Source organism: Coloeus monedula, assembly GCF_965178545.1.
Source record: "Coloeus monedula genome assembly, chromosome: 8".
Lineage (NCBI taxonomy): Eukaryota > Metazoa > Chordata > Aves > Passeriformes > Corvidae > Coloeus > Coloeus monedula.
Window position 1 is genome coordinate 31,892,444 of NC_138788.1, and position 24,919 is coordinate 31,917,362.

The window sequence follows — 24,919 nt, forward strand, 5'->3', positions numbered from 1 at the left end:
AACAGAATCAAGACGTTAAAGTTGACAATAGCATAATAAAAAATCTCCTTTTAATAATGAACTGGAGCTGCCGTCATCTTATTTTAGCAGAGTAAAATCTCTCCCCCCCTCCCAAACACTTTACAAAGCTATTACATAAAGTGCAACGTTAAATGAACAACAAATTACTTTCCCTTTAGCTAGCTCTTAATGCTAATGGTGCTATTTATTCCTGACCTTTTGAAATATTAGATTTTTTAAATGACAACATAAAAAGATTTCTTGTTTGAAAACGCGAGCGACTTTAAACCACATGTTATTACTTGTAAGTATAGCATGCACATGCATCATTCATTTCAGTGTCCCATTTAGGGCTAATTGGTATATATTTCAGTTGACATATATTGTTCTCCTGCAAACGTGTCAAATTCCTTAACGATGGTGGTGACAAAAGCAGAATGCTTGAGATATATAAATTACGCTCTTTACCATATAATCATTCTTATCTATTGGGAACGCTATTTGTGACAAACCATGTTCAAAAATACACAGCAAATTGATTATTTTTTTTTTTTTCAACTTTAATATCACTCCATTCATGGCAGGTCTTTGATTGCATCCTTAAATGTAGAAACGTTTTGATTTTTATCTGCATCGTTTTGAAAAGCTCACTTTATTTATTAAAGGAAGAGTAGCACAGCGAGGATCTTAAAATGTATCTTTTGTTATCAGCATAAGCAAAAAAAATGGGCAGTAATTGTGGATATAGAGTGAGTAATTTGGTGAAAAACGCTTTGTGCTGTAGTTTAGGTTTTATAATTCCTGCCAGAAATTACTATTATTTTGTTGGTGGGCAGCATTGCAAGAAGAATTTTAAATATTTTAAATATGGGAACAACTTGGGCCACGTATTTCCATTACATTTTAGATTACTGTGTGCGATGCACTTTTCCCCTTTATTACAAATTGTCTTAGAATTAGAGAAAAAAACATAAAAATCGAAGATTTCATGTGACTCTAATTATTACTGAGATATAGCAGTGCTCATTGTTGTCTTTAGACAATGCTGTCCACAGTCATTACTTTGCTCCATAAATCAGTAGCATAATGAGGTTCTATCTTTCAAGAAATATTTCAGCATATCTTAATTTGGCATTGATGAATTCTCCTTCCCAAATCTCTTGAGGGTTTTTTTAATCTAGTTTGTCATATTGGAGCTTTCATCACCTAGCCCCAGCTGACACTGTTACAGCTGTGTATTTAGTTCCATACCTTCCTGGGATGTGTCCTCAGAGGTTGCAAATAGGCATTTTATGATGTTATGCCTTGAAGGCTGTTTTTTTTTGATTGGAATGTAAATCCCAAACTGTTTTGCCCCACTCTCATCCTTCAGAAATATATACTACATGTGGTTGTATTAAAGTGTGGAAAAACAAGGTTAAATTTGCTAACATCTTGTTGCTGATATAAATTGTTTTTTTGACAAAAAACCAGTTTCTTTGACAAAAGAGATATTCACTTGAAGAAAATACCATATTTTTCCAAAGAAATTATATAATAAGTTCAGACACCCATTTTTTTCCTGAAAGTTGAAGACAAGAAAAAGGTGAAATGTATCCCCATTTTTAATTGGTCTAAACAGATCAGCAGAGGAAGAAAGGAGAGGGTTGATGTGATGCTCCACAGCTCTAAATGAAAAAATACTAATAGTGCCCTATGTGACACTTACTTCTGAACTGTGCTTGCAGACAAACAGAAACAAGAAGAAAAGCACTCTTTAAATTAGTCTAAATGTTGTGTTCAATTTCACCCTAACAACTGGGTGGCTACTGCACTTGCTATCACTTTGGTGACCTATATTTTGTGAGACCCAAAGACAAAAGTTGCATTCAAATCCCTCTTTGTGCTCTGGCCCATGGAATTATTGTTGTGTGTTTATCCTATGAAAAATATTACCTTTAATTGCATTAAGTAGATAATGGCTTCACATCTAACCAATTAGGGAGGTGAAGGGGGGGGAAAAAAAGGGATCTAAACCTCCACAGTAATGCATTTGTTCAGATAATAATTCACATTATTGTAATTTAGCGTGTAATTTATATAACCTAAGTCTCACTTCCTTGTGAAAAACAACAGCAATGAACATTACTGGTGGCATGGGTGCCTCAGCTTGGGGTGTGCAGTTTCAGAGGATGGATTCCCTGGGAGTCTTGATTATCCTCTTTGGAAAGTGAGGCCTCTCCTGGGTGCAGTACCATTTCTCGCTCCGAAGAGGTTCTTCATGGAAGAGGAAGAGATACAGTCATCACCTTAGCTATATGGGATGCAAAACATGGGATAAGCTTGTGTATGTCCTGCCTGAGGTGATGGAAGAGCAGAAGCCACCCCTTCCTTCTCCCAACAAGAAGCATTCTCTCTTGGGCTACAGCCCAGGTCAGGCTACAGAAACTACCACAGAAGCTGCTCAAAAATAAATTTAAACAAATTCTTGGTTTAGATTGACAACCTTTTCTGCATTGTCTTTAATTCTTTACCCAAACACCAGCCATCTCTCATTTGATGGGGGGGGGGGGGGAAATTCATCTGGAGGGAAGTGTGCAAGAGTTCTCCACCACCCTCATCTCTCACCAAGGTGCTCTCAGTCCCTCGGGGGATTGTGTGACCTGACCTCACATCTCTTTGCAACCTTTCCAATTTCCCCCTTGCTTGCAAGTTAGAAATCAGTGCATCTGACCATTTTACAGCCCTGCAGAGGCACAGCAAATTCAGTGGGGAGTCACAGAGAATGTGTTTGCCCCTCTGCACCCTCCCTCTGCCATCACCCACCTCCCACAGAACGCAGGGAGGGCTTGGCAAAGGAGGCTTCTTCCCTTCCTTAAGGACAGACTGTAGATCCTCAAGCCTTTGCTTTAACTCCAAAAGGAGCCAAAATACCTTTGCTGGGTCATGAAAATCAGCCTCTCATTCCCTCCCACGGAACCTGAATTAGGAACCCTCTCCCAGTGGCTGTGACAGAGGGGACATTGCTCATGTGCCTTCCCTTGCTGGCTCTGAAGGGATGGCAACACAGCAGCAGAAAGAAGCTTATTTTATTGCATAGGACCCTTGTAAGGTAATGAAAACTTCTTTTTAACCAGGGAAAATGTTCAAAGTGGAGAGCAGAGTGACTGCACCAAAGAATAATTCTCCTTTTGACCCACAGAGAAAGAGGTGCCTAATGAAAGTATATGATCACGGACAGTGTGAAGATAACTGTCTGATCAGATAATGGAATTGTTTTCAGTGATAAGAATGAATCCATTACTAATGCAAATAACTATAATAATTATAATTTGCAATACAGTAAAAATCACCTAGTCTACCTCCTCCTCTGACAGGAGACTGTATAATAAATTATAGGCTGAGAAAAAAAAAAATCAAAGGGATAAAGGTTAAAAGATTAAAAAAAATTCTGAAACTTAAAAGCTTAACAGGGAAGTCAAGGCCTGAAAGCAGAAATTGGTGCTATTAAATAAAGCAATTGTGAAGAAGGAGATATTATGGAATTGATTAATAAACCAGAAACCAAGCATTTCCTCGTATCACTACCTCTTGTCACAGATTTCAATAATTCTGAAAGAACAAAAAATTAAGAGTTGGCGTATAACAAGGAAATTAATTATTTAAATGTAGGTGAATATGCTAATAGTACTCTGGGAAGATGAATATAACTTCACACACAAAAAGCCCCCAGAAGGTTCAATAAATTTGAGGAGTTTCTCCAGTTGCTTTTGCTTTGCTTTAGTATCCAAAACTGGCCCAGTTGTTCTGGTGCTCCCAACCAGGACTGCTCATCTACAGGGCAGATCTTTTAGGGTTTTCTGGGTACACCAAGATGCTCATACCAGTCCCATAATCTTCTTTGTTCATGTGAGGTATTTTGGGTATGGAGACTGTAAAAAATGCTTAATTTCAGCTTTGGAGGAGTAGAATAAAGCAGAAGAAGCAAATCCTGCATGCAGTTTGACCTACAGTGAGCTGTTTTCTTGTTTACAGCAGCTCTGCTTTCTCCACTGATTAAGCAAAGAGGAAATAGTGATGCACAAGGTTTGTCACTCACTGTTGGCATCACACCAGTCACAGTTTTAGGTGATGGAGCATTGGGAATCTCCCAAGAGATCATATGGTTCTTCCACAGCCATCAATTTGAGTAAAATAGCTATTAAATAACTGAGTCTAAAACAGTCTTCCGACACTCTTCATTTAGATCTTCATTTTCCAAAGGTCAGGTTGTCCCATAGCAGCCACAGAGAAAAGCCAGAGATTTTAATGACGGGGTGTTTAAGGGACACTTAGACACCCAGAGGTGCCGACACCTAGTCCAAAGTAGGGGTGACTACTACCAGATTAAATTAATCTTTAACTCAGAGTGGAACCCAATTTTCTGTGGTTGGAGTATTTTCCCGTATTTTAAATTCAGAGTAAAAAGCTCAAGGTACTCTGCCAAAACCTCCCCCTCAAGTCATTCATGAAGTCAGAGATTTCTCACCCTCTCTGAAGTTTTTCATTACAGCACTTTTCATGCAGCTGAAAAGCTCAACACACTTCAGGCCTGCAAAGTACAAGTATCTTATCAGAACTTCCACAGTACAGGAGTTCAAGGAAAATGTTTTAATGGTGCAAATTCCAAAAGCAAAGTGAGTGGAAAATTCACAGTCTGCTTCATAACCATGACTTGTGGTTACCTCATCAGTGCCATTTATCCAAAACACACCCAGCCACTATAACATTAACTACTGTCACAAGCTCCTAAGATTTAAACACATACCTTTCAGCTTAGACACAAGGAGGAAGGCCTTTAATCAATGTTTGCAAAAGACAAAACCACAACGTGCCTCAAATACCCACATCCCATTTCATTGTTTATTGGTGCTGGAGAGGGATGCTCCCAACACGAGTCCTTCACGTGTGTTCACACAGAACAACATCAGCATCAGTTTCCAAATCTCCTCCCAGCAAGAAGATGCTTATCTGCCAGAAACCAGCATCCACTGCCTAATCCTCAAAGCTCCCAACAGAGCCATAAAAAGCATCACAGGTCTATAAAACATGATTGAAGGACCTGGGATTTAATTAAATAATCAGATTCAGGGCATGCATGAAACCGGTCCTCAGATATGTCAGAAGATGTCAGGGCAGGAATGAGATTAATTGTTCCCATGTTCTCTAGGGGTAGGACAACCACAGAGAGTCAAAGCTGACATTATGTAAGACTTCAGACAGATGAGGAAAAGGAAACAAATAAACTGCCCAGCAGGTGACCCCAATTCGGCATCAGAAGTTTTAAAACCAGATTAAACAAAAATTGGGAGCAGTTTAGGCAGAACTAATATTGCTTTGCAGCAGAAGGTGATATATGACTGATACCTGAGGTCCTTTCCAGCTATATGAATCTCCTGTGAGGCTCTGACAGAGCTGCAGTTGCAGTCAGCAAAAACACTGGATGGATCTGAACAGAGAAGAGAAAAAACCTGGATTATTATAAGCTACTTCACTCTGAAGGGGAGAAATTAAAATTGCTTCGGTTGGATGTGATCAGCGTAGTTTGTCAACATCTCCTCAGTCCTGTAACATCCCTGATAAATGTGTGGCACTTTTTGATCTTCAATCTCATGTGTTTCACCCGTAAGACAAAACAAAAGAACTATGACATAAATTTAGATGTGCTTTGGAACATCCTCAGTGATGGTACCTGATTCTTCAGCTGCCTTACACAGTTATCAGGCTAAAATGTTGACCTTGTTTCCTGAGTAGACAAATCTATTCTCCTGCCCACTGCGTAAGGGATTTTTCATGGGCAAGGCTGTGTGTTCACAATCACCCTGCAGATAGTACTGCTACCCAGACCTCTGCCAACACAAAGAACATAGGGAGCAAATCATGTGAAGAAGGATGCTGGAATGTTGTTTGTGGAAAAAAACACACCTTTAGATACAACTCCTGCATACATCATGCAGAGCCAACACCTTTCCTGCTGGATTCTGCTCCACTCACAGTGAACCTCCTTCACTCATTTTCAGGAGTCATCTAGGCAAAGTTTTGGTGGGGGGACCCAGCTGGAGAAAAAAGATCCATTATGATTGTCACTAGATGAAAAATAAACCTTCAGAGCAATCCATTACCTGCAGCCTTGTGTGTGTTACCAAGGGCACAGCCTGCAGGCTGTTTGTGTGTGAGAAGCACCCGGGCAGCACCGAGGCTGCTCCTTGGACTACAAAGGAAGAGGATGTGTTCAGTCTGGTGTCTGCTCTTATCAGCTGATGGCAGACGGAAGTTCCTACTAGAGGTGCAGAGATTACTCCTCAAAGGGAAGGAAATACTCCTTGTTGCCCTTAGGAAAGGGAGAGTCACCTTTCTAACTCCTTAGATTACTGCGGTTTAACAAACTCTGGCAATCACAGCTGTCTCACCACTCTCTGCTTTGAAACCATCCCTGATCTTGTGACTGCTGGAGCAGCACTCCAGTGCCTCTGTTTACGCACATCAGGTCCTGGTTACACATCTCTCCAGCCAATTCCTTTGTTTCCTTACCCTCAGTCTGGTATCGTCCTCCTTTGACGTCTTGGCTCTGCTGCAGCACACAATATTCCCCGAGTAAGCTTAGATTTATTTTTCATTTCCCCATGTCTGTGTCAGCTCACATGTGGACACTGATAGAAGGATCATAGTGGCTGCAATCTACCAAGTTCTTATTTTTTTTTGCCATCACATGGTAATGAACACCATGTCATCATTCAGTAACTTCTGCTCTGGGCACAAAGCCAGAGCTCCTGGGATATGGCATCTAGTAAACTTTTCCCTATTATTGCAATCCCTGAAAAATGAGAAAATATGTATTACTTTAAAATCAAAGCCAGCACATAACTGTATGTTAACTAAAGAGAGAGTACAGAATTTCTTGTTTGCAGAAAAAGGTTTGCAAAGATCAATTTCTTTGCATCTGTGGAACTGCACAGGCTGTGGTGGAAACTCCTTCCTTTTTTGAATACCCACATTCAAGGTGGTTTCCTTCTTAACTTGCAGGAAAAAAGCTCAGTGCCTTATTGTGACTTTGCATTGGTTCCACCACAAAAATGTTTTGGTGTGTTAGAACACAGCAAGGCATGAATGAGAATTAATGAAGCAGAATTTATTCCTAAAAAAAGTTAAGTACAAGACTGGCAAATAACAGGCCTGAATCCCAGACACACAAAGCATCTGCAATTCTCACCACTTTATCCAGGCTGCACCTCTTGAAAATCAACCAGTTCTTGCACTGAGTAAAGGAGCTCTGGATCCACTGTCCCTAAGGCAGAGAGCTGGACACTGCTGTCAGGGAGGTTCTTTTACAAGTGGTTTTATTCCATAGCTATTCACATGAATACAAAATCTGCAAACTTCAGTAAGGACTTAACGTGATTTTGTAGAACCAACAACTTATAAAAAATCCCTCAAGTTGGGGCTGTAACTTTAAATAAAAAAACACTCATATGAGAAAGCCTTAAGATTCAGAAAAGCCCAGTGTAAGGACCAAATTCTGAATGCACACACATGAAACCCCACTGGAATCTTCAGCAATGTGGTAGAATACTGAAAGTAAAATTTGGTTCTTAATGTGTCTCTGAAGACTGTAATTATATTTCCCATTGTACTAGTAACATTAATTGAATGTTTAGGTGAAATCAAGTTCATTACAAGTTAAATACAGTACCTAGCCTATTAGGATGGTGTTTATAATTATAGTCATAAAGCACTTGTAAAACACCTTCATTGCAGCAAATAGGTGGAAGCTGGCTGTAGTGGCTGCTAAAGCATCTCAGGTCACTCTCTGCATCTTTGCAGCCTCGTGGACCAAGGTCACCTGTGCCACTGAATCACCTCCAGAGCTTGTGCCAACACTGCTGAATTTCAGAGGGACATGGCCTACAGCTGTTAGCAGAATGTAATGCTGCACAAATTGTTATGCAAGGGTTTTTTCAGTGCAGCTGGACCTTACTAAACATCCCTAGATCTATAAAGAGGCACATTCTCATGCTAATGTACCTGGTTATTGGCCAGCTTATTGGCCTGATAACGCATTTTTAACAATAAAACAGCTTTTAATAATACAAGACCTAAGAGATTACAGTTCTCTTTATCAAAATTTGTATTTGATTTCATGGCTCTCTGAGAGCATCATTACAGAAAATACTTGATCTGCTTTGGGTATTGCTCAAAGTCTTTCTGTCTGAACTCCAACAAAACCTTACTCGGACAGCTACACCAATTTTGCTGGAAGTTGAGTCATGAGCAGCAGTGAAGTTCCACCTTGGGCACACTCGGAGGACACAACTAAAGCAGTACAGATGGTTGGTGTCACTTCTGCTCAGTTACACACATGAAGGAGAGCACCCGAATTCATGCATAACCACTTGGCCTGTCTCACTTTCATAATAAATTAGGTTTCTTTTTATAGCCATTTTTGTAAGAATAGTAGCACCAAAAAAGAGAAATTAGTTTTAAGGTATTTTATTTGACATGACTGAAGACACAAGAACACTCAAGATACAATCCAGACGAGTTGTGAACAGCTCCAAGTATCAGTGAAATCTGAATTTATCTTGCACAGAGGTGAACAAGACCACAATGGTTGGTTTTATAATATAGTTTAAGACTATTTCAAGCAGGTGTGACATTATGCCCAACAACTTTTATACTGTTCATCCGCTTAAGCCACTTCATATCATAAATATGCAGCTTATCTTGGCTATTAAATCTCTGCAATATATAATTAGCCTTCTCATAATAATGCATTAAAACTCCTGTATATTAATATTGGTATACTCATACCAATGCAAGCTGTCCTAACCACCACTGCACATTCATCATATACTAGCACAATTAATCATTCCATCACAATTAGCTGCAAAACTTCAGCCCAGAGTTCAGTAACTTGGACCCAAACTTGCAAGTCTGCTTAGAGCAAAACTCCTGCCAAGACCTTCTGCTTTCCCTGTGGATAGCAGGCCTTGTTGTCTTTTCAACATTAAGTTGCACAATGTCATCCGAAACCCCTACTAAAAAAATGCTCTGCAGGGAATCTCCTGCAAAAGTATCACAACTACAGTTCTAAGAACGCCTCATTTCCTAGTAAATTTCATATTACTTTTACAGCCTAGCATCCTTTATCAAAATGGGCATCCACATGCCTCTTACAATGTAAAGTTGTTTAATTGGGTTATAGTCTATAGACCACAGCATAATATTCTACTCAACAATTCTAATTCCTTAGAGAGACAAGCTAATTTTCCATTCTGAAAGAGGGCAACAAGGACAGCTGGGAGTTTCTTCAGTAGTTCGGTGCTCTGCAAAGATAAGCTTGATAGTGTTCTCACCAGACTGAAGGAGGAAGTGCAAAAATATGTAAACCACATTTTACAGTTACAGGGATCTCAGCAACAAGGCCCTGGTTGGATCCAGATGGGATCTCACAAAAGGTGAATCAGAGAGGGCAGAGAATCGCTGCTGTGTAGGGAACTGTGCTTCAGAAGAGCTGCAGAAACCACCTGCAGCTTTCCCTGCAGACAGGCTGGAAACAGCACAAAAATCATGGGCCACCTGACCTTGCAGGTCACCTCCTCTTCACAGGGGAGACAGGGCGTGGCAGCCATTTATTAGATCAAATCCTGTGTTAAGGCCACTGAAAACAAACCTGTGCAGAACTGGACAGATTCAGCTTAACAAAGCATGCAAAGACAGCAAAGCTTATTTTTCTGTAAGAACTTTTGTTTTTTGGTAGGTGGACACGGTAGACAGAGACTGGATCTTACCTGCAGCTACAATACAAGAGTGTTGCCTGGCTTTGGAAGGTAGTTTTTCATTTGTTGTTGTTGTTGTTTTTTAAACTAGAGAAGATCCTTTTTAAAAACCCAAAACCTAGTGAAGAAGCTGTATACCCAGATTTTACAATCTGATTTTTGGTTTTACAGGAGGATTCATCCATTATTATGAAGAACTGCTGGAGAAGGAATGGTCACCATCTGAAACAAAGAAACGAAAACCCCAGCAACAGACTATTGCATTTGTGTGATGTGCTTAGCTGGTATGACTTGCATTGCAGGAAGAATGTTGTATTCTCTGACACACCAACATTTCTTTCCTATTATTATAAGATCGGCCTTTCACATTTCATATCTTACCATCTTTAAAAGCCTGTAATTACAGAAGCTGATTGAGAAACTATGTTATTTAAAATTAACAGCTGAATGAAATCAACAGAGGCAAAGTGCATTTTTATACAAGAAAATAGCACTGTAGAAAGAAAGATTCTGTACAATATTTAAATATTGTATATACATAAAATTATATTGTTCATAACTCATCTTAAAGTTTCTCTTGTTTGTAAACCATGGAAAGCAACACACACAAAAAATCCCAGTATTTAGCTTTTAAAGCATTTAGCAGGCAGCTAATTTAGCAGGAAATTGACTGCTAGCAAGCACACTTTGTAATTATAGAAAGTATCCAGCAGGATACTGTGACTAGCATTCTCCATAGTCCTTAATTTATTTATTTATTTTAAAGCTGAATGCAGAACACATTTCCCACTCAACCAGGGAATTCTGCAGGAGACACAGAAAACTCAATGACAAAATGCAGTGGATCAGTTCTGCAGCTCTCTACTGTGGCAAAACTCCAGGATAAACACAGAAACATAAATTGGAACATAAATTAATGAAATAACTGATAAAGCTTTAATTTCCCAAAAGTGTCAGTAATGGATTTAATTCATGCTCAACTTTTTAAAAAGGAAGGTTTAGATTAATGATTAACATTGCAAAGTTTTGAAAATGTAATGAATTCCAGCAGGTAATCAGGCAGCTCTGTATAAATGCTCTGGAAAGTGTCAGCATTTTAGGGTGATTCTGCAGGTTGGTACCAGTCTGATAATTTGGAGTGGGACTAGAATTTGAATCTGAAGTTGTCAGTTCATGGCAGATACAGAATGTACGTTTCAGAAGTTTTCCTCCTGTAGCATTTTTGCAAAATAAAAACATTCTAGGTGCAAAAGAAATTTTCCAGGTGAGCACGCTCAAGGAAACGTTTCCAGAAAGTTATTACTTGGAAAAAACAAGATGCTATAGTGGCCATCAGTGCATTTCCCCTGTGTCAAGAGCTCTGTGCTCACTGCCAGTAAGGAATGCTTTATTTAATGCTATTTGTACTTTCATTCTATTGGCTTCTACCTTCCACTTCATTGGCCATTCAACTCAACCCAGCAGTACATTTTACTCAACTAAAATGTTTGCTACAAAAAATACATTATGGTACCTTTGATCCGAATGTTTTGTCTCTTCTGAATTGTTTAAATGTTTCAGCCATCATCTAGCTGTGCTTTCAAATCTTAACATAGGAATGAACAAGAAAACAAATATAATCACTTGGGGAAGTGCATGATAAAGCAGATGGGTCAGAGGGACATTGGCAGGCTGGAGAAATGTGCAAACAGGAACCTCAAAAAGTTCAGCAAAGGCAAGTACAAAGTCCTGAACCTGGGCAGGAATAACCCCATGCACCAGGAGAAGCTGTGGACCAAGTGTCTGGGAAGCAGCCTGGCAGCAGAACAGCACCTTGACATCGTGGCAGACACAAGGCTGAGCGTGAGCCAGCAACGTGCCCTTGCAACATGGAATGCCAGCAGCCTCCTGGGCTGCACTGGGAAGAGCACTGTCAGCAGGTCTAGGAAAGTGATTATTCCCCTGATTCAGCCCTGGTGAGACCATGTCCAGAGTGCCAGGTCCAGTTCTGTGCTTCCCAGGACAAGAGAGACACGGACAAATGGCACTGAGACCAACAAAGGGTCATGAAGGCAATGAAGGGATTGGGGGATCTTTCATGTGAGGTGAGACTGAGAGAGCTGGGGCTGTTGGACTCAAGGAGGCTCAGGGGATGCTAGGAATGTGTACAAGTGCCTGAGAGCAGACAGGAAAGAGGATGCAGCCAGACTTCCCAGAGGTATCTAGTGAAGGAGCAAGGAAGAAGCAACACACATGAATTTAAACTCAAGAAATTCCTTTCAAAGGTAAGAAAAAACTTTTGCAGTGAGGGTTGTCAAGTAAGTCACCTGGAGTTTAGGGATCTTCATTTTGGAGATAATAAAAATTAGAAAAAGCAACTTGTTCTGATTGATACTGCTTAGAACTGAGAGGTTTTATCAGACAGTCAATGGATGTCCCCTTCAAGTTCAGCTACTCTGTGATTCTATGGTTTCAGATGGAGACTAATAAAAATAAATTTAGAAGACCCGGAAGAGAAAAAGGTTTGTTCTTAATATTATTTTCCAAAGTATAATGAAGGTAATGCTAGCTAATTAATCTGACAGCTTGTTCTGAGAGCTTTGACAACAAAGGCCCTGTTTTCAAACTGGAGCAATCAATATTAGGCTCCCAAAACACATATCTATTTCCTAAATATAATTCCAAGGATTTCTGGGGATTTTCTTTACTCAGAATTTAAATAATTTAGTTCCTATTTCTTTGAGTTATTGATTTTCAGCACTTTAAATTCTGAAAGCACTGGGCAAAATCAAAAGAATACTATGAACTACTAATTTGTTCCCATTGCCAGAGGATGGTGCTGTTTAAACAGATATCCCACACAGATACACACCCTACAACAGCCACGTGGGTTAGTGAGTTTTTCTCAGGAGGAAGAAGAAGGCGGCGAAGAGATTACAACTTGGTATATTTTTAACTAACCTTCAGGATCCAACAATAATCAGTGTTTACTAAATAAAGGTAGATCTTTAAGCATGCTTGAGTAACTTGGTAACTTTTACTACCTCTGGAACTTTTGCTCCCAAAACCTTTTAAGGGTCTTTCAAAAATCCAGCCTTTGGTCACCAAAGGGCACAAACACGACATACCCCACCTTACTAGCTGTTCTCATGTAGCCTGCTGAAATTCAAGGTGATGACATGACAGACGGAAGTCAAAAAATGCAACAGTGGAAGATCAGTCTCACAAACAGGCTGTGGTGGGGGAAAGGGCTGTTAGTAATTTAAGAAATCAATACCAACTTTGACACTTTTAGAGGTTGCAACATCAACAGCCATGGCTTTGATTTCAGTGTCCCCAAACTGCATCAGTGTTTTGATCTCCCGCCGGCTGGGCACAGAAGCGTCAGTTCCCGTGAGATCCAAGCGCAGGGTGCCGCACTTCTTCACGCCAGGCTCGGTGATGAAGCTGACGTTGTCTTGCTCTGAGCTATAGATATTGATCACTATTACTAACTGAGAAGGCTTGGCAGGTGTGTAACTGCGTGTCACAGTCTCTCCCAGGGCTACAGACTGGTCGGCTGAGATGAATTTGTCAAAGACATCAGTGCACCAGCGCGTGCCATCTTTGACCAGCAGCTTCTCCGGGGGATGCTTCCCCTCCACAAAGCGGTTGAGCACCCCGACGCCGTAGGTGAGAGGGGAACGCCGCACCTTGATGACAGCAGGGTCGAGGCCAAAGAGAACAGCTCCTTTGAGGATGGTCAGACCCACATCCTGGGGAATGATGACCCGGCACCTTGAGCCAAAAGCGCTCTGGACGGCTTGTTGGAGCAAGGGGGATTCAGCGAAGCCGCCCACCAGGAACAGAAACTTCACATTGGTCACCTCCGGCTTATCAAACACTTCACCTGAACAGAAACAGAGACCATTCAATAAGGAAAAATCCACTGTGATGAGGCAGTCAGTGAAAATCCCCATGTCTGAGTGCACTGAGTGTTTCCTGCACATGATCTGAAATTGACACATCTGTGCCCACACTGCCACCCTCAGCATGCACCAGTCCCACGTCTGTAGTCTCTACAACATTTCACTATGAATTCACTTACCTCAAAGCATACAACATTTCTGAAGTGGCATTTAAAACAGACCCTTTACTGAATTCCAGATAAATCACCCCATTTCAAATTCACTTATTATTTCTGACCCAAACATCTTAACCACAACAAATACGACCTGCAAAATAACACCTCTTTACATTTTTACGCATGTTCATTCTTAACTTAAGCCTGCATCTCCTACTTTCCAGAAAATCATGCAGTTCAGTTGTCAGCTCACTTGTAGTTCAAACAACTGAGTTACTTACCACAACTGTTGCAATCCTAGGTGCCTCCCTCCCTGCTCACATATAAGCTGATCTATAATTGTTGTCTTACTAAATTCTGAAATTTAGCTAATAATCCGTCACATGTGATGAGCAAAGCTGGATATTCCATTGCAAACAGTGCTTTGTTATGTGTAGAAAGCAACACTTTCCTCACCACATGCATTGTACTCTACTTGATACAAATTTCATCTTCCACCAGAAAAGACCTTAAATAGTAACTTTCCTAATAAGCACATGTCACTTTCCATTACTGGACAAATAAACTCATTGCTGTTTAAGCCATGCCTGGAAGTACTTTTACCATGATGCATCATTTACCATTTGTGTTTTAGAGATGTCAGTGATTTGGATGGTCATGAACAAATGTGACCTTCCAGTGGGAAGGAATGAACCAGAGGTCTTAATACCAGGAATAATGAGAAATGAATTACACTTCTGGCATTATTTAGTTGTTGCCTGAAACTGAAAAAAAGAAAGGCAGGATCTGGGTTTCTCAGTGCATGTCAGCCTTCTGAATGCCTGCAGCCCTGGAAGCACAGAGTAATTGAAGCTTAGGCAGGAACAGGACTGGATCACACTCAGTAAACAGTTCATAGCTAGGTAGGAGTATGTGCTCAGGACACATCCCTTACTTTTATTATTTGCCTAGCTGATCTGTAGAGAGCTGCAAGTTTCAGAACTGAATTCCTTGTCCACAACTGGTGCATAGCAGGAGGGTTGTTACTGGGTTGAACTGGGTGAGCAAAGCTCCAGTTTCAGCTCAGCCAGAAATGGAATCACACACAGATACATACTCAGGTGCTGAATGATCTGGTCAATCGTAGGTTTGAAAAGAGCATTCATTGCATCTGGGCTCATCCTCAGCATTCCCTGGGAGGACCACTTCACAAAGTCCACACTGCAAAAGAACAGTGAGAAAGAACATTAAAGCATTGCAGCTGAGCTGCAAAACAACCACCAGATATTAAATAAATGAATTAATAAGTTTACAGAATCTGCATGCCTTTTCCTTAGTAGAAAGTGCCCCAGCTCACCCTAGTCCCATACCAACTGCAGTTATGTAAAACTTGAAGGGAGAATTATTATTTTTGCTTGTCTAATTGTTGTTTTCTTTGCCTGATTGCCTTCCACAGCATTAGCAAGGCTCAACTGCTCTCTGAAACAGCTGGCAGTCAATGCAGTGCTCGCTCATCTGAAACAGCACTGATTCATCCCCAGAAGGGCAACATTTAGATTACAGCAGTAGCAGGCCAAAGCCACTGGAAACACACAAGGAAAACAAGCAAGTTGGGAAGCCTCAGGAGGCAGAAGAGAGAACAGCATTTTTAATGAGGCATAACATTTATTAAATGAATACAGGCATTATGCTATTCTATCACTGATACACATCTGTATAGCTCAGTAATCTCCCTTTCATTCATGCACATTATATGTCAACCTTTACACTCTTTCTACCCTGTTAGCCAATTCATTTCATTTCATTTGAAGGGAGCATTTAGCATCCCAAGATTCACCATAAAGGCTATTAATAAAAAGGAAATGGCCTTGTGTGGGGGATTACTTCCAGAAATTTTTAATGATTTCAGAACCTCAGTCTCATTTAGAAAGCAACTTTTAGCTGGGTTCAAAGTCATTTAAGCTTACTGTACATTTGCCAATAACTTCTGAAAGAGATGCAGGAGTTCCACCCTGCATACTACATTCAACACTGGCTAGTTTAAAAAATTAAGGTACAGGTACTAAATACCAAATCTTCCCCTCTCAGGTCCCAAGCCTCCTGCTCCAGATTCACAGGTTCTCTTGTTCATTCTCTTTTACACCATTAAACTCCAAGTTTTCTGTAGTATATAACTTCAAAAGATGCAAAATGCCCATTTCTACTTTCTTCTCACTTCCTTTTCTACAGCAGTCCATGATCTTATCATTTAGGGTGACTTCTCGATACTGAACATCATGAATTAAAATCTCTGGAGGGGATTATGTCTCCCTGCCTATCAGGAAAATTATCAAACTTGTTAAATACTATAAGAAACAAAAGCCTGCCATCACTTCAAAAGCTGAACACTTTCCCCTTGCAGAGCTTTATGTAGTAGCATATGTTTTCTCCAGTGATCTGATACTGTTAATAACTTCCTTCAAACCATGAACATATTTACACATCTCCCAATCTTGGATTTTTTCCAGGATCCAGGCAGCTAAAAATTAAGGTTCTAGGCAACAAATCCTGTGTTTGATCTGACATTCCTAATTAACATGCAAGGGACTCGAATATAAAAAGGAAGTGATGCAGTGGTGGCCTAGCAGAAATTGTAGAAAGCAATACCTGAAAAGTGCAAGTCTTGTACAGAAAAGCTTTTGCAAGACATCGATCAGAACTTTTCATTCTGGAAACTGCACTAGAGGCAGTCCCATTTTCTCCTCCTTGCATTACACTTTTACACTGTTACCTTTCAGTCCTAATATAATTAGGATATTTTAATTATTTGTCTTTGCTACCAGTAGTTAATTCTGCATCCATGTGGTTTCAATTGTCTACTCACTTGCTTTTCCTCAAGGCATGTTCTACGCTGTGACCTCGGAACTTCTTGTAGTAGTCAATGAAGGAGAAAGGCAGGGTGATGTTTAGGGGGTTGGTCCTGTCGGGAGCTGCCGCCCGCTTACGGGACTCGAACGCGATCATCAAATCCACCCAGGCTGCAGGACGCTTGATTTTAAACTGCTCAATGAAATCCTCTCCAAATATTTTACACAGGAGCTTTTCAAACTCGTAGTCCACACCTAGAGAACCATATGGTCCACCTGTACCACAGACAAAACACAGCTTTAATATTCTGGATATTCTTTAATATTCTTACGACATTTCGAGTTGACCACGTACACATCAGAACAACCCTCTCAGGGCTGTCATGGGAGAAGGTCCACAAAAAGAGGTTCTTTTCTATAGGTAACAGCTGGTCTGATAGACAACACGCTCTCACCTTTGCCTCACTGTTACTCCTGTATCATCATAGCCACTGTAACACTACCACTACAAATGAGTGATTCAGCCATCCAGCAGCTGGGTTATACTAATTTTGAGTGCTGGTCTCATTTCAGGAAGAACTGTCTGTAAAATGCAATAAAGGCATACATTTCCTGCCCTGACAAGCCAAAACATTACACAAATGTATAATACACAATCTAATTACATAAAGCAAGCAGTGGAAGTGACGTTACCTGTTGCTTTGTAGAGCTCCTTCAGATGTCCTTCAGGGAGCCTGATCTGATGGACAGTCATATCCACTGTGCCTCCTCCGCTGTCAACCACGATGTACCGATCACCTGGAATGCCAAGGGGAGAGGCCAGGGGCATTTACACCACTGTGAGCATACCAGCTCACTGCAATGAGAGCTCCTGAGGCACCAGGGGAGATAATGGCCTACAGACAGCCAGGAATGGCTGTGCTGGAGACTTGATCTTTGCCAGTAATTATAACACAATGATTGATAACAAATATCAAAGTCAGATGTCAAAAGCTATTGAGGCAACTATTGAAAAGCAGATCAGTGGGACTGCTCATGCTGCTGGTGTACATCCTAGTGGGCTACCAAATTAATGTTATGCCTGTTCTGAGTAAAATACTCTGGCTGCATGGCTTTCCAGCATCTCTTTAATAAATCATACTTTGCTAGAGCATACAGAATTGCAGTCCAGAATTTAAACTTGTGGGTTTTTTCCTTTTCCCCTTTATAACCACTGTGAGAACAATGCAGTGCACAGCACCTTTGTGGGAAACACAGTATTTGCCTGCAGTACAAAACCAGTGAGAGCAAAGTTTGTTCAGGAAAGGACAGTACCTTCCTCCAGCTCAGACCAAATCTCTCCTATGACATTTTCCACCATGAAAGTCCGGCTCTGCCGGTTCCGGCGCACGTGTTCCTTCCCTAGCGAGTGACAGAAAGAAGTTACTGAGTATAAAAAAGCAAGAAGAAATAAAATCATAAACTGCAGGAAACAAGTGCCAAGCAGGCTGACAGAGCTGTATGTGTCACTTCATAACAAAACAAATGTACAAAAATTATTGCATTGGAACCAGGAATGTTAGAATGTCATTCCTAGGAAGAAGGAAAAATGGTTTATAGCCACCGTGATCTTCCCTGATATTCTTATATATACTTCTATATATTTTAATATATACTAATTACCTAACACAAATAATGCAAATTAATCATATATAGTAATAACCTAATAAGAAAGCTATAAACATCTCTGACTTGTGTTTTTTAATACACTCTGGCTTGCAAAGCGTGTGCTGGCAGCAGCGTGGGGGGCTGGCAGCCAGCTGTGCTCACAGCAGCCTCTATCAGTAGGTGGCAGTCCCAGCCCGCTCCCAGACAACGCTGACACCACCCGGGATGGGAACATTCCCACACTTACAAAAACTGCTGCTCATTTTGAGTGCTCAGGCAAATACACCTCCCCAGCCTCTTAGGATGTCAGTCTACCTCAAAACAAGCAGCCAGAAGCACTGCTGCTCAGATTAGTAACTTCTTAAGGACACAGTGACCACCGGGGCTAACCCTCATAATATTTAAAATATACACCAATTAAAAACTAGGAGTCATCTTGCAAGACTATTGTAACAATCAGTTAACTTACAAGATTTAACTTCTACTTAGATATTTAAAAGATGCAAAACAATCTGTCAAGAGAAAGCAGAGTAGTGAGAACCTCTGCTATTTATGCTTCTAAATCAACCTCTGTAACTCAGTGATCAAAAAAACCTGCATTCCTTGTGTTATCTTCACTCACCTTCAAAGGCACTTCATAAAACACTACAAGAGAGGCAGCCTGTCATGAGTGAAAATTCTTTGTGGAAATATCAGCATGCAAATCACAGAATGCACTTTGCTTCCTCTTTCTATAGTGCCTGTCATCAGGAAATAGAGCATCAGCTCCACTTGCTCCCGCACCCTCCCCAAAAAGACCCCACGATGCAGAGAAGATGCCCCAGCCTCAGTGCACTGACTGGGCAGCACAGGGAGAGCTCAGATGAAGCATTCCATGACAGAACAAGCACTAGGCCCAAGCAAGGGCCTGTCAAGCCCACAGAAATCAATGGCAATCCTTTCATTCCCTCCTGTGGGCTGGAAGTGAACACAAGAGCCAGTCTTCAACTACAACTGAAGCAAGCTTATCCTTGCTACTATGAACACTGAAATTTTTGTTTTGACTTCACAGCAATAATATGGCCCTTGGAGTGCTTCTCTCTGTTTATATTTAAAGGGTTTTTCTCCTTAATCTGTTCTCAGCTTGTCTTGGGTGCCTGCCATGCCTCTATGAAATTTTAATTCCAACCCCAAATTAATTCACTCCAAACTTTGTTTTCATTAATTTTGACATGAAACCTTTCTCATCCCCAACAGCTTTTTACCATACAAAGTCAAGAATGAGAGTGGTACCCCCACCCAAGAAAAAGCCCATTAGCAGAAATCCATGATCTGCCAGATTCTGCCCAGCTTCAAAACCGTAACCAGATAAACTCCATTATTATTTTCCCAGAAGCAAATCCCTGTGTTGTCTGAAAGTGAGTTCACGTAAGATCACATGGAACTGGAATAGTTCATGGCACAAATGAGGGGGACAGCAGCCAAGGGGCCCTGAAGGGACTGAATCCTGAAAATAGATTGTGTCCTGTACTCTGTGTGGGCTTCCAAACACTGAACACATCTGACAAGTGCTGGCTAGGAGAGCCAAGGATTTGAGTGAATGATGTAGTGACTCTGCCTAACTAAAAAAAAAAACGCTCTGCTAAGTGCAGGAATAGCTCTACTAGCTCAACCTCCCACCTGCCTCTACTGTTGTGACCTAGCAAATGTGGTAACATACAGATTCTTCTGAAAAATTCCTTCTAGGATAGACTGCCACACTACCATCAGTATGAGGGCAACTGCTACAATTTAGACATACAGGGGAAATATGCACATTATGCAGCAATCAAATCTTACTGCTGCAGGCCACTTTCCTTTTTTTCCCCCCTCTATTTCCCTCCAGTTTCAGTAGGCTACTAAGCTCAAAAAACTCTGATGATGAAGGATCTTTTGGCAAGTGACTTACAGTGGTCCAATCTCTGTCCCTCCCCTTCAAACACTGACAGTAGCAACAGATCCCAGGTCAATAAATCAGAAGTGCATTATCCAGTTGGTCTTCAACAAGCAGATAAATTCACTCCTACATTCCAATGCCATGTGTTCCACTGAGTGTTGAAAGTCATTAATGCTATTTCATAAAGATGACATCAAAAAGCATCTGCCAATACTTTGGAGCACCTCAGACTGATAGTTTCATTGCAGATCCAGTTATTTAGCACTGCCTCAATAATGCAGATAATCAAACACATAATTGCTTCCAACAAATTAAATGAAAAAAATGATCCAACATGAAGTACTAACTTAAGGCAGAAAAATACCATTGTGAAAGTACTAAAAGACTCCCACAACATCCAAATAAAGGCAAGACAGGGAAGCTACCTGCATGCTAAAATATTAGGAAGAAATTCTTCCCTGTGAGGGTGGTGAGGCCCTGGCACAGGCTGCCCAGAGAAGCTGTGGCTGCCCCATCCCTGGAAGTGTTCAAGGCCAGGTTGGACAGGGCTTGGAGCAAATTGCTCTAGTGGAAGGTGTCCCTGCTGATGGCAGATGGTTAGAACAAGATGATTTTTTAGCTTCTTTCCAATCCAAATCATTCAGTGATGTCTGCTGAGTCAACATCTAAGCAAGTCTAACTATGGTAAGCAGCAAAACGGTTTATAAAAGCAAACTGATGCCAGCCTGAAACATTTCAAGAGAACAAGGATAACAAGAAATGGTCAGAAACCAGCCCTCAGGGACAAAGCAAACTTAGGCATGAGAATCTAAAAAGTGAATGAACAGAAGTACCCTGTGTAAATCCAGTTCCAATAGTGTCACTCGGGCTGTAGCCATTGACAGGTGCCCTACTACTCAGGTCTATCATCTGGTGCAGGCGCAGCTTTCGGCAGTAGATAGAGGCAGCCTCGGGTTCCAGGGCAATGATCAACTGCTCAGGATTTTCAGGAGATGCCATTCCTGCCTGCGAGAGAGAATGGATCAGAGAAGTGGGGTGGGGGATCCCGCAGCCCAGCAGACCCTCTCAGCACAAGGCTCTCCCCAGCTCGTGGGCTTCGCTGGGTCACCCCTCAGAGTTCAACCCACAAAAGAGCTGCTGCCAGGGGCTAAAGGTCTGCATCTGGGAATTGTCCTGCCCACACTGCATAGCACAACTCCACAGGCTGTAACAGGGAGGTTTGCATGCACTTACCATGCTAAGTGTCTAACCGAGCACTTGTATACATGACAGGTGGAGAAACGAAGAAAATCGCTTTGAAACCTGTAATAATTGGCCTAAAACCTGAACTCCTAATTAACCTGTGAATCTGCCAGCTACGAGGGGCCTCAGCCTCCTTGCAGCCTCCTTTGGCCTCTCTTTGCCACAACAATATTTTAGGTATGTCATTCTTTATGTCCCAGATATTCACAGTCCTTGCCAAAATGAGGTTCCTGCACTGTTTAACTGTATACGAATATACAATGCACTTTGCCAGTAATGCATCTTCTGTCTTACAACCAACATTTTCTATTTCAAAATCCATTGCTTTAAAGTACATTTGCTTTTATAACATCTTCAAAATGCTCAGTATACTCAAGGAGACAAAATACAACAGGGAAGGTTCCCTAAAATGTAATGAGAACAAGCCTGAAAATAATACCACATTATAAAACCAGCATTTGCCATTCTTTCTGTTTTCCTTCTGGATTTTCAGCCTTCAGCCACAGATATTTTCAAAAAGCCACAAGTTCTTATGTAACTACATCACTCTCAGAACTGGGCTTAAAGAAAAATATTCAAAGAACAGTTCACAAAACTGTGTTTTAATTTCTTTTCCCTGGTACTTCTGCCTACTGAATGATATTCCGTTAAAATAAGCAACTTTCAACTCTTCCTACCAACTTTTGGGTTACTTGCTGTTACTTTTCAGGTAAGTGCCTGAGCATTAAAGCTTGCTAACAAACAAATAAAACAAAATGAACATTTTTCTGCTCCCACAGTCAGTCTTCCAGCCTTCAACCCATACACATACACTGTGGTCCCTACAGAGCATCTCCAACAAAGGCAGACTCACATGGAAAGTCTGCAGATCTGGCAGTTGGTTTCTATAAATTGGTTTCAATAAAGCTGCTTTGTGGGCTGTGGGAATTGCTGGCTAATTGACACCTGCTGCCAGAAACTCAAAGTGAAGTTGGATTAAAAAGTAATACCAGGGTAAGACGAAGGACAAAACCATCCTTCATATTTACTGATTCATTTTACCCTCTCCATGCTAATAAGTGAGATAAACAGATTCTTACAGAAAGCATCTTCCTCACTGTTGGTAACAAAAAAGGCAAAACAACAAGAACAAAGTTGTAAAATAAGAAAGAGTTAAGAGTTAAACTAATCAAGGTTGCTCATTATTTTAAAAGCACACCATGACTAGGATTATTGTTACTTAACATCCTTTATTGCCTTTGGGCAAAACTTTCAGCTTCAGTTACATCCACTGGGCTAAAGAGCATGATCTGAAATTAGCAGAATTGTGTGGGAAGGAAAATACTGTGCAAATACTACAGAATATCAAACTGTGCCAGCTGTGTGGCAACACATACTGAAAAAAATATTATATTGAAGAGAATGTTTGCAACCAAACTTTCAAACTTTGGGGCACACAGATTTACAGCAGCCAGACTAACCCTAAAATGTATAAGAAGAGTATCAATTAAGCACAGACTCTCCTGCCATCACAGCACTTGTATGTGAGCATGTTGGCAGATTATCTATACAGGTTTAGATAAAGCCCTGGAGCTGTACTGGGGATGAAGATGTGCCTTAGTATAAACCAAATCCCTCCTGTGACCCATCTGGATGTAGTAAGCACAGGCAGGGCTGGTTTCATGCCAGCTCACTTCAACATCACTTATCTCCAGCTGAGCTTTTCCACACAGGAAGCTTCGGTTTGCTGCACTGGAAAGAGCAACATCCCAGATATGAATCAATACTCTGTGACAGACATTAGTCTAATTTGCTTAAGAATTCCAAAAATGTACGGTCTCTGCACACAAACTGTCTTTGCCTTTGGAGAGTTTTGCTAAAAGCTTAATCTGGATCTTGCTGCAATTCTAAGGGCTTGGAGAACAAATAGCTCCCAACTACCCTGCTGCAGTTTTCACTTGTATTAAATCCATTACCGTGTTGTGTGAGAGCTCTGAATCTGAGCAGCAAGTGGGTTTTTTCCAATATCTAGCAATGGGGATGAGCCCAAGAGTGCTCAGTCTGCTCCTTGTACTGGCATGTGTCAGCAGCACAGACAATTCTAGTCTCAGTCTAACCTATGCACTAAAGACAAAATTGTATTTTAGTGAAAAAATAGTTTGTTGCTAAGGATATTAAAATCCAAAGGCTACAACGTAAAGCATTTGCAGGGGTGACAAGAACTGAGTTGCACACACATGGAATGCACTGGTATTTCCTAACTGGAGGTGGCGGTGGGGGGAAGGTTGTATTAATTGACAAATCATCTGTTCTAGGGGGAATTTTAGTACAAACTCCCAAGGCTGGTTCTGCTCAAAGCAAACAGTAAACCATTAACAATAACATTTGCTTCCTCCCCTCCTCCAGCAGCAGCCTGTACCATGAACTTTTCACACTGCAGTCAGAAGAGGAAGGCAGTGACCTGCAGCGGATGGACTCGGATCTGTGTTCTCAGACCCTCCATGCACAGCAGATGCTATTCTTGCTCTTTTTTCTCTCTAGCTATGATTTTAACATACCCAAAGTATCTCCTGAGGAAAACATCCAACAGAAATGACAGTTTTCAACGGTTCAAAGCACAGCTGATCCTAATAGAACCTCATGAAGAAAATGCTGAGGTTTTTTGTTTAAAAGCTTTTCTCAGAGTTTGAAGGGCCAGTTACAATGAAGAATGGGTTGTTTCACATCATAAAAAGACCATACAGAGAATTTTTTACAGGAAAAGGTACAAGCATCCAACACATATTTTTATATGTAGACACACATATACATGTACATATATACACACATACATATTTATATATAAATATATATATGTATATGTAGCAATCAGTATTTCATACCTCGTGTATATAGTATTTCTACTTAGACCATGAGAGAGAACACATTACATATATATCTATACATCTATACACAGCACAGAGAAAATGGGGGAAGGGGAGATGATAAAGAAACATGAACACATAAATACTGCTGGGGAGGAATGGAGCAATGAGGTTGTTTTAGTACAAGCTCCAAGATGAAGACTTAGGCAGTACATCTGTCCCATCATTACGGCCAAGGGACAGATGGGAGAAAAATATTGAGCATGCAGAGAAAGAGGAGTGGAAACAGCAGGCAGTCAACATGAAGAAACAGTGATGCATTTGTTAAAATTATTAATTGCAGGCATTTGGGAATTTGCTGTATTTTACACTTTCTGCTTTCTGTCTGCCTCACTCCGTGTTCTTGCCCACTGCTGCCCAAGTGCTACTGAAATAAAGACCAGGGATTCACAAGTTAACAGGCCTGAGCAGGACAGATCTAAACAATGTCTCAATATTCAACCTTCTATAGATCATTCTGGCAGTGGGACAGACATACCAATTTGCTTTTGCCCAGGGCAGCTTACAGCAGATTTTAGAACAGAGCAGTTTCTTGACTCCAGCCTGCTAAA

At 40.9% G+C, this 24,919-nt stretch overlaps 1 protein-coding gene across 1 annotated transcript in view; it reads right to left on the minus strand.

Annotated features, from left to right (window-relative positions):
* Positions 1 to 11,594: 11,594 nt before the first annotated feature.
* HSPA12A (heat shock protein family A (Hsp70) member 12A) overlaps positions 11,595 to 24,919 on the minus strand; it is a 38,089-nt gene continuing 24,764 nt past the window's right edge. Inside the window, exons 7-12 of the mRNA XM_082285710.1 lie at positions 21,057 to 21,228; positions 17,976 to 18,062; positions 17,355 to 17,459; positions 16,679 to 16,937; positions 14,933 to 15,036; positions 11,595 to 13,662 (exon numbers count right to left, since the gene is read on the minus strand). Of these exons, the coding sequence (XP_082141836.1) occupies positions 13,028 to 13,662; positions 14,933 to 15,036; positions 16,679 to 16,937; positions 17,355 to 17,459; positions 17,976 to 18,062; positions 21,057 to 21,228 (1,362 nt within the window). The 3' untranslated portion in view covers positions 11,595 to 13,027. The remainder of the gene's footprint in view (positions 13,663 to 14,932; positions 15,037 to 16,678; positions 16,938 to 17,354; positions 17,460 to 17,975; positions 18,063 to 21,056; positions 21,229 to 24,919) is intronic.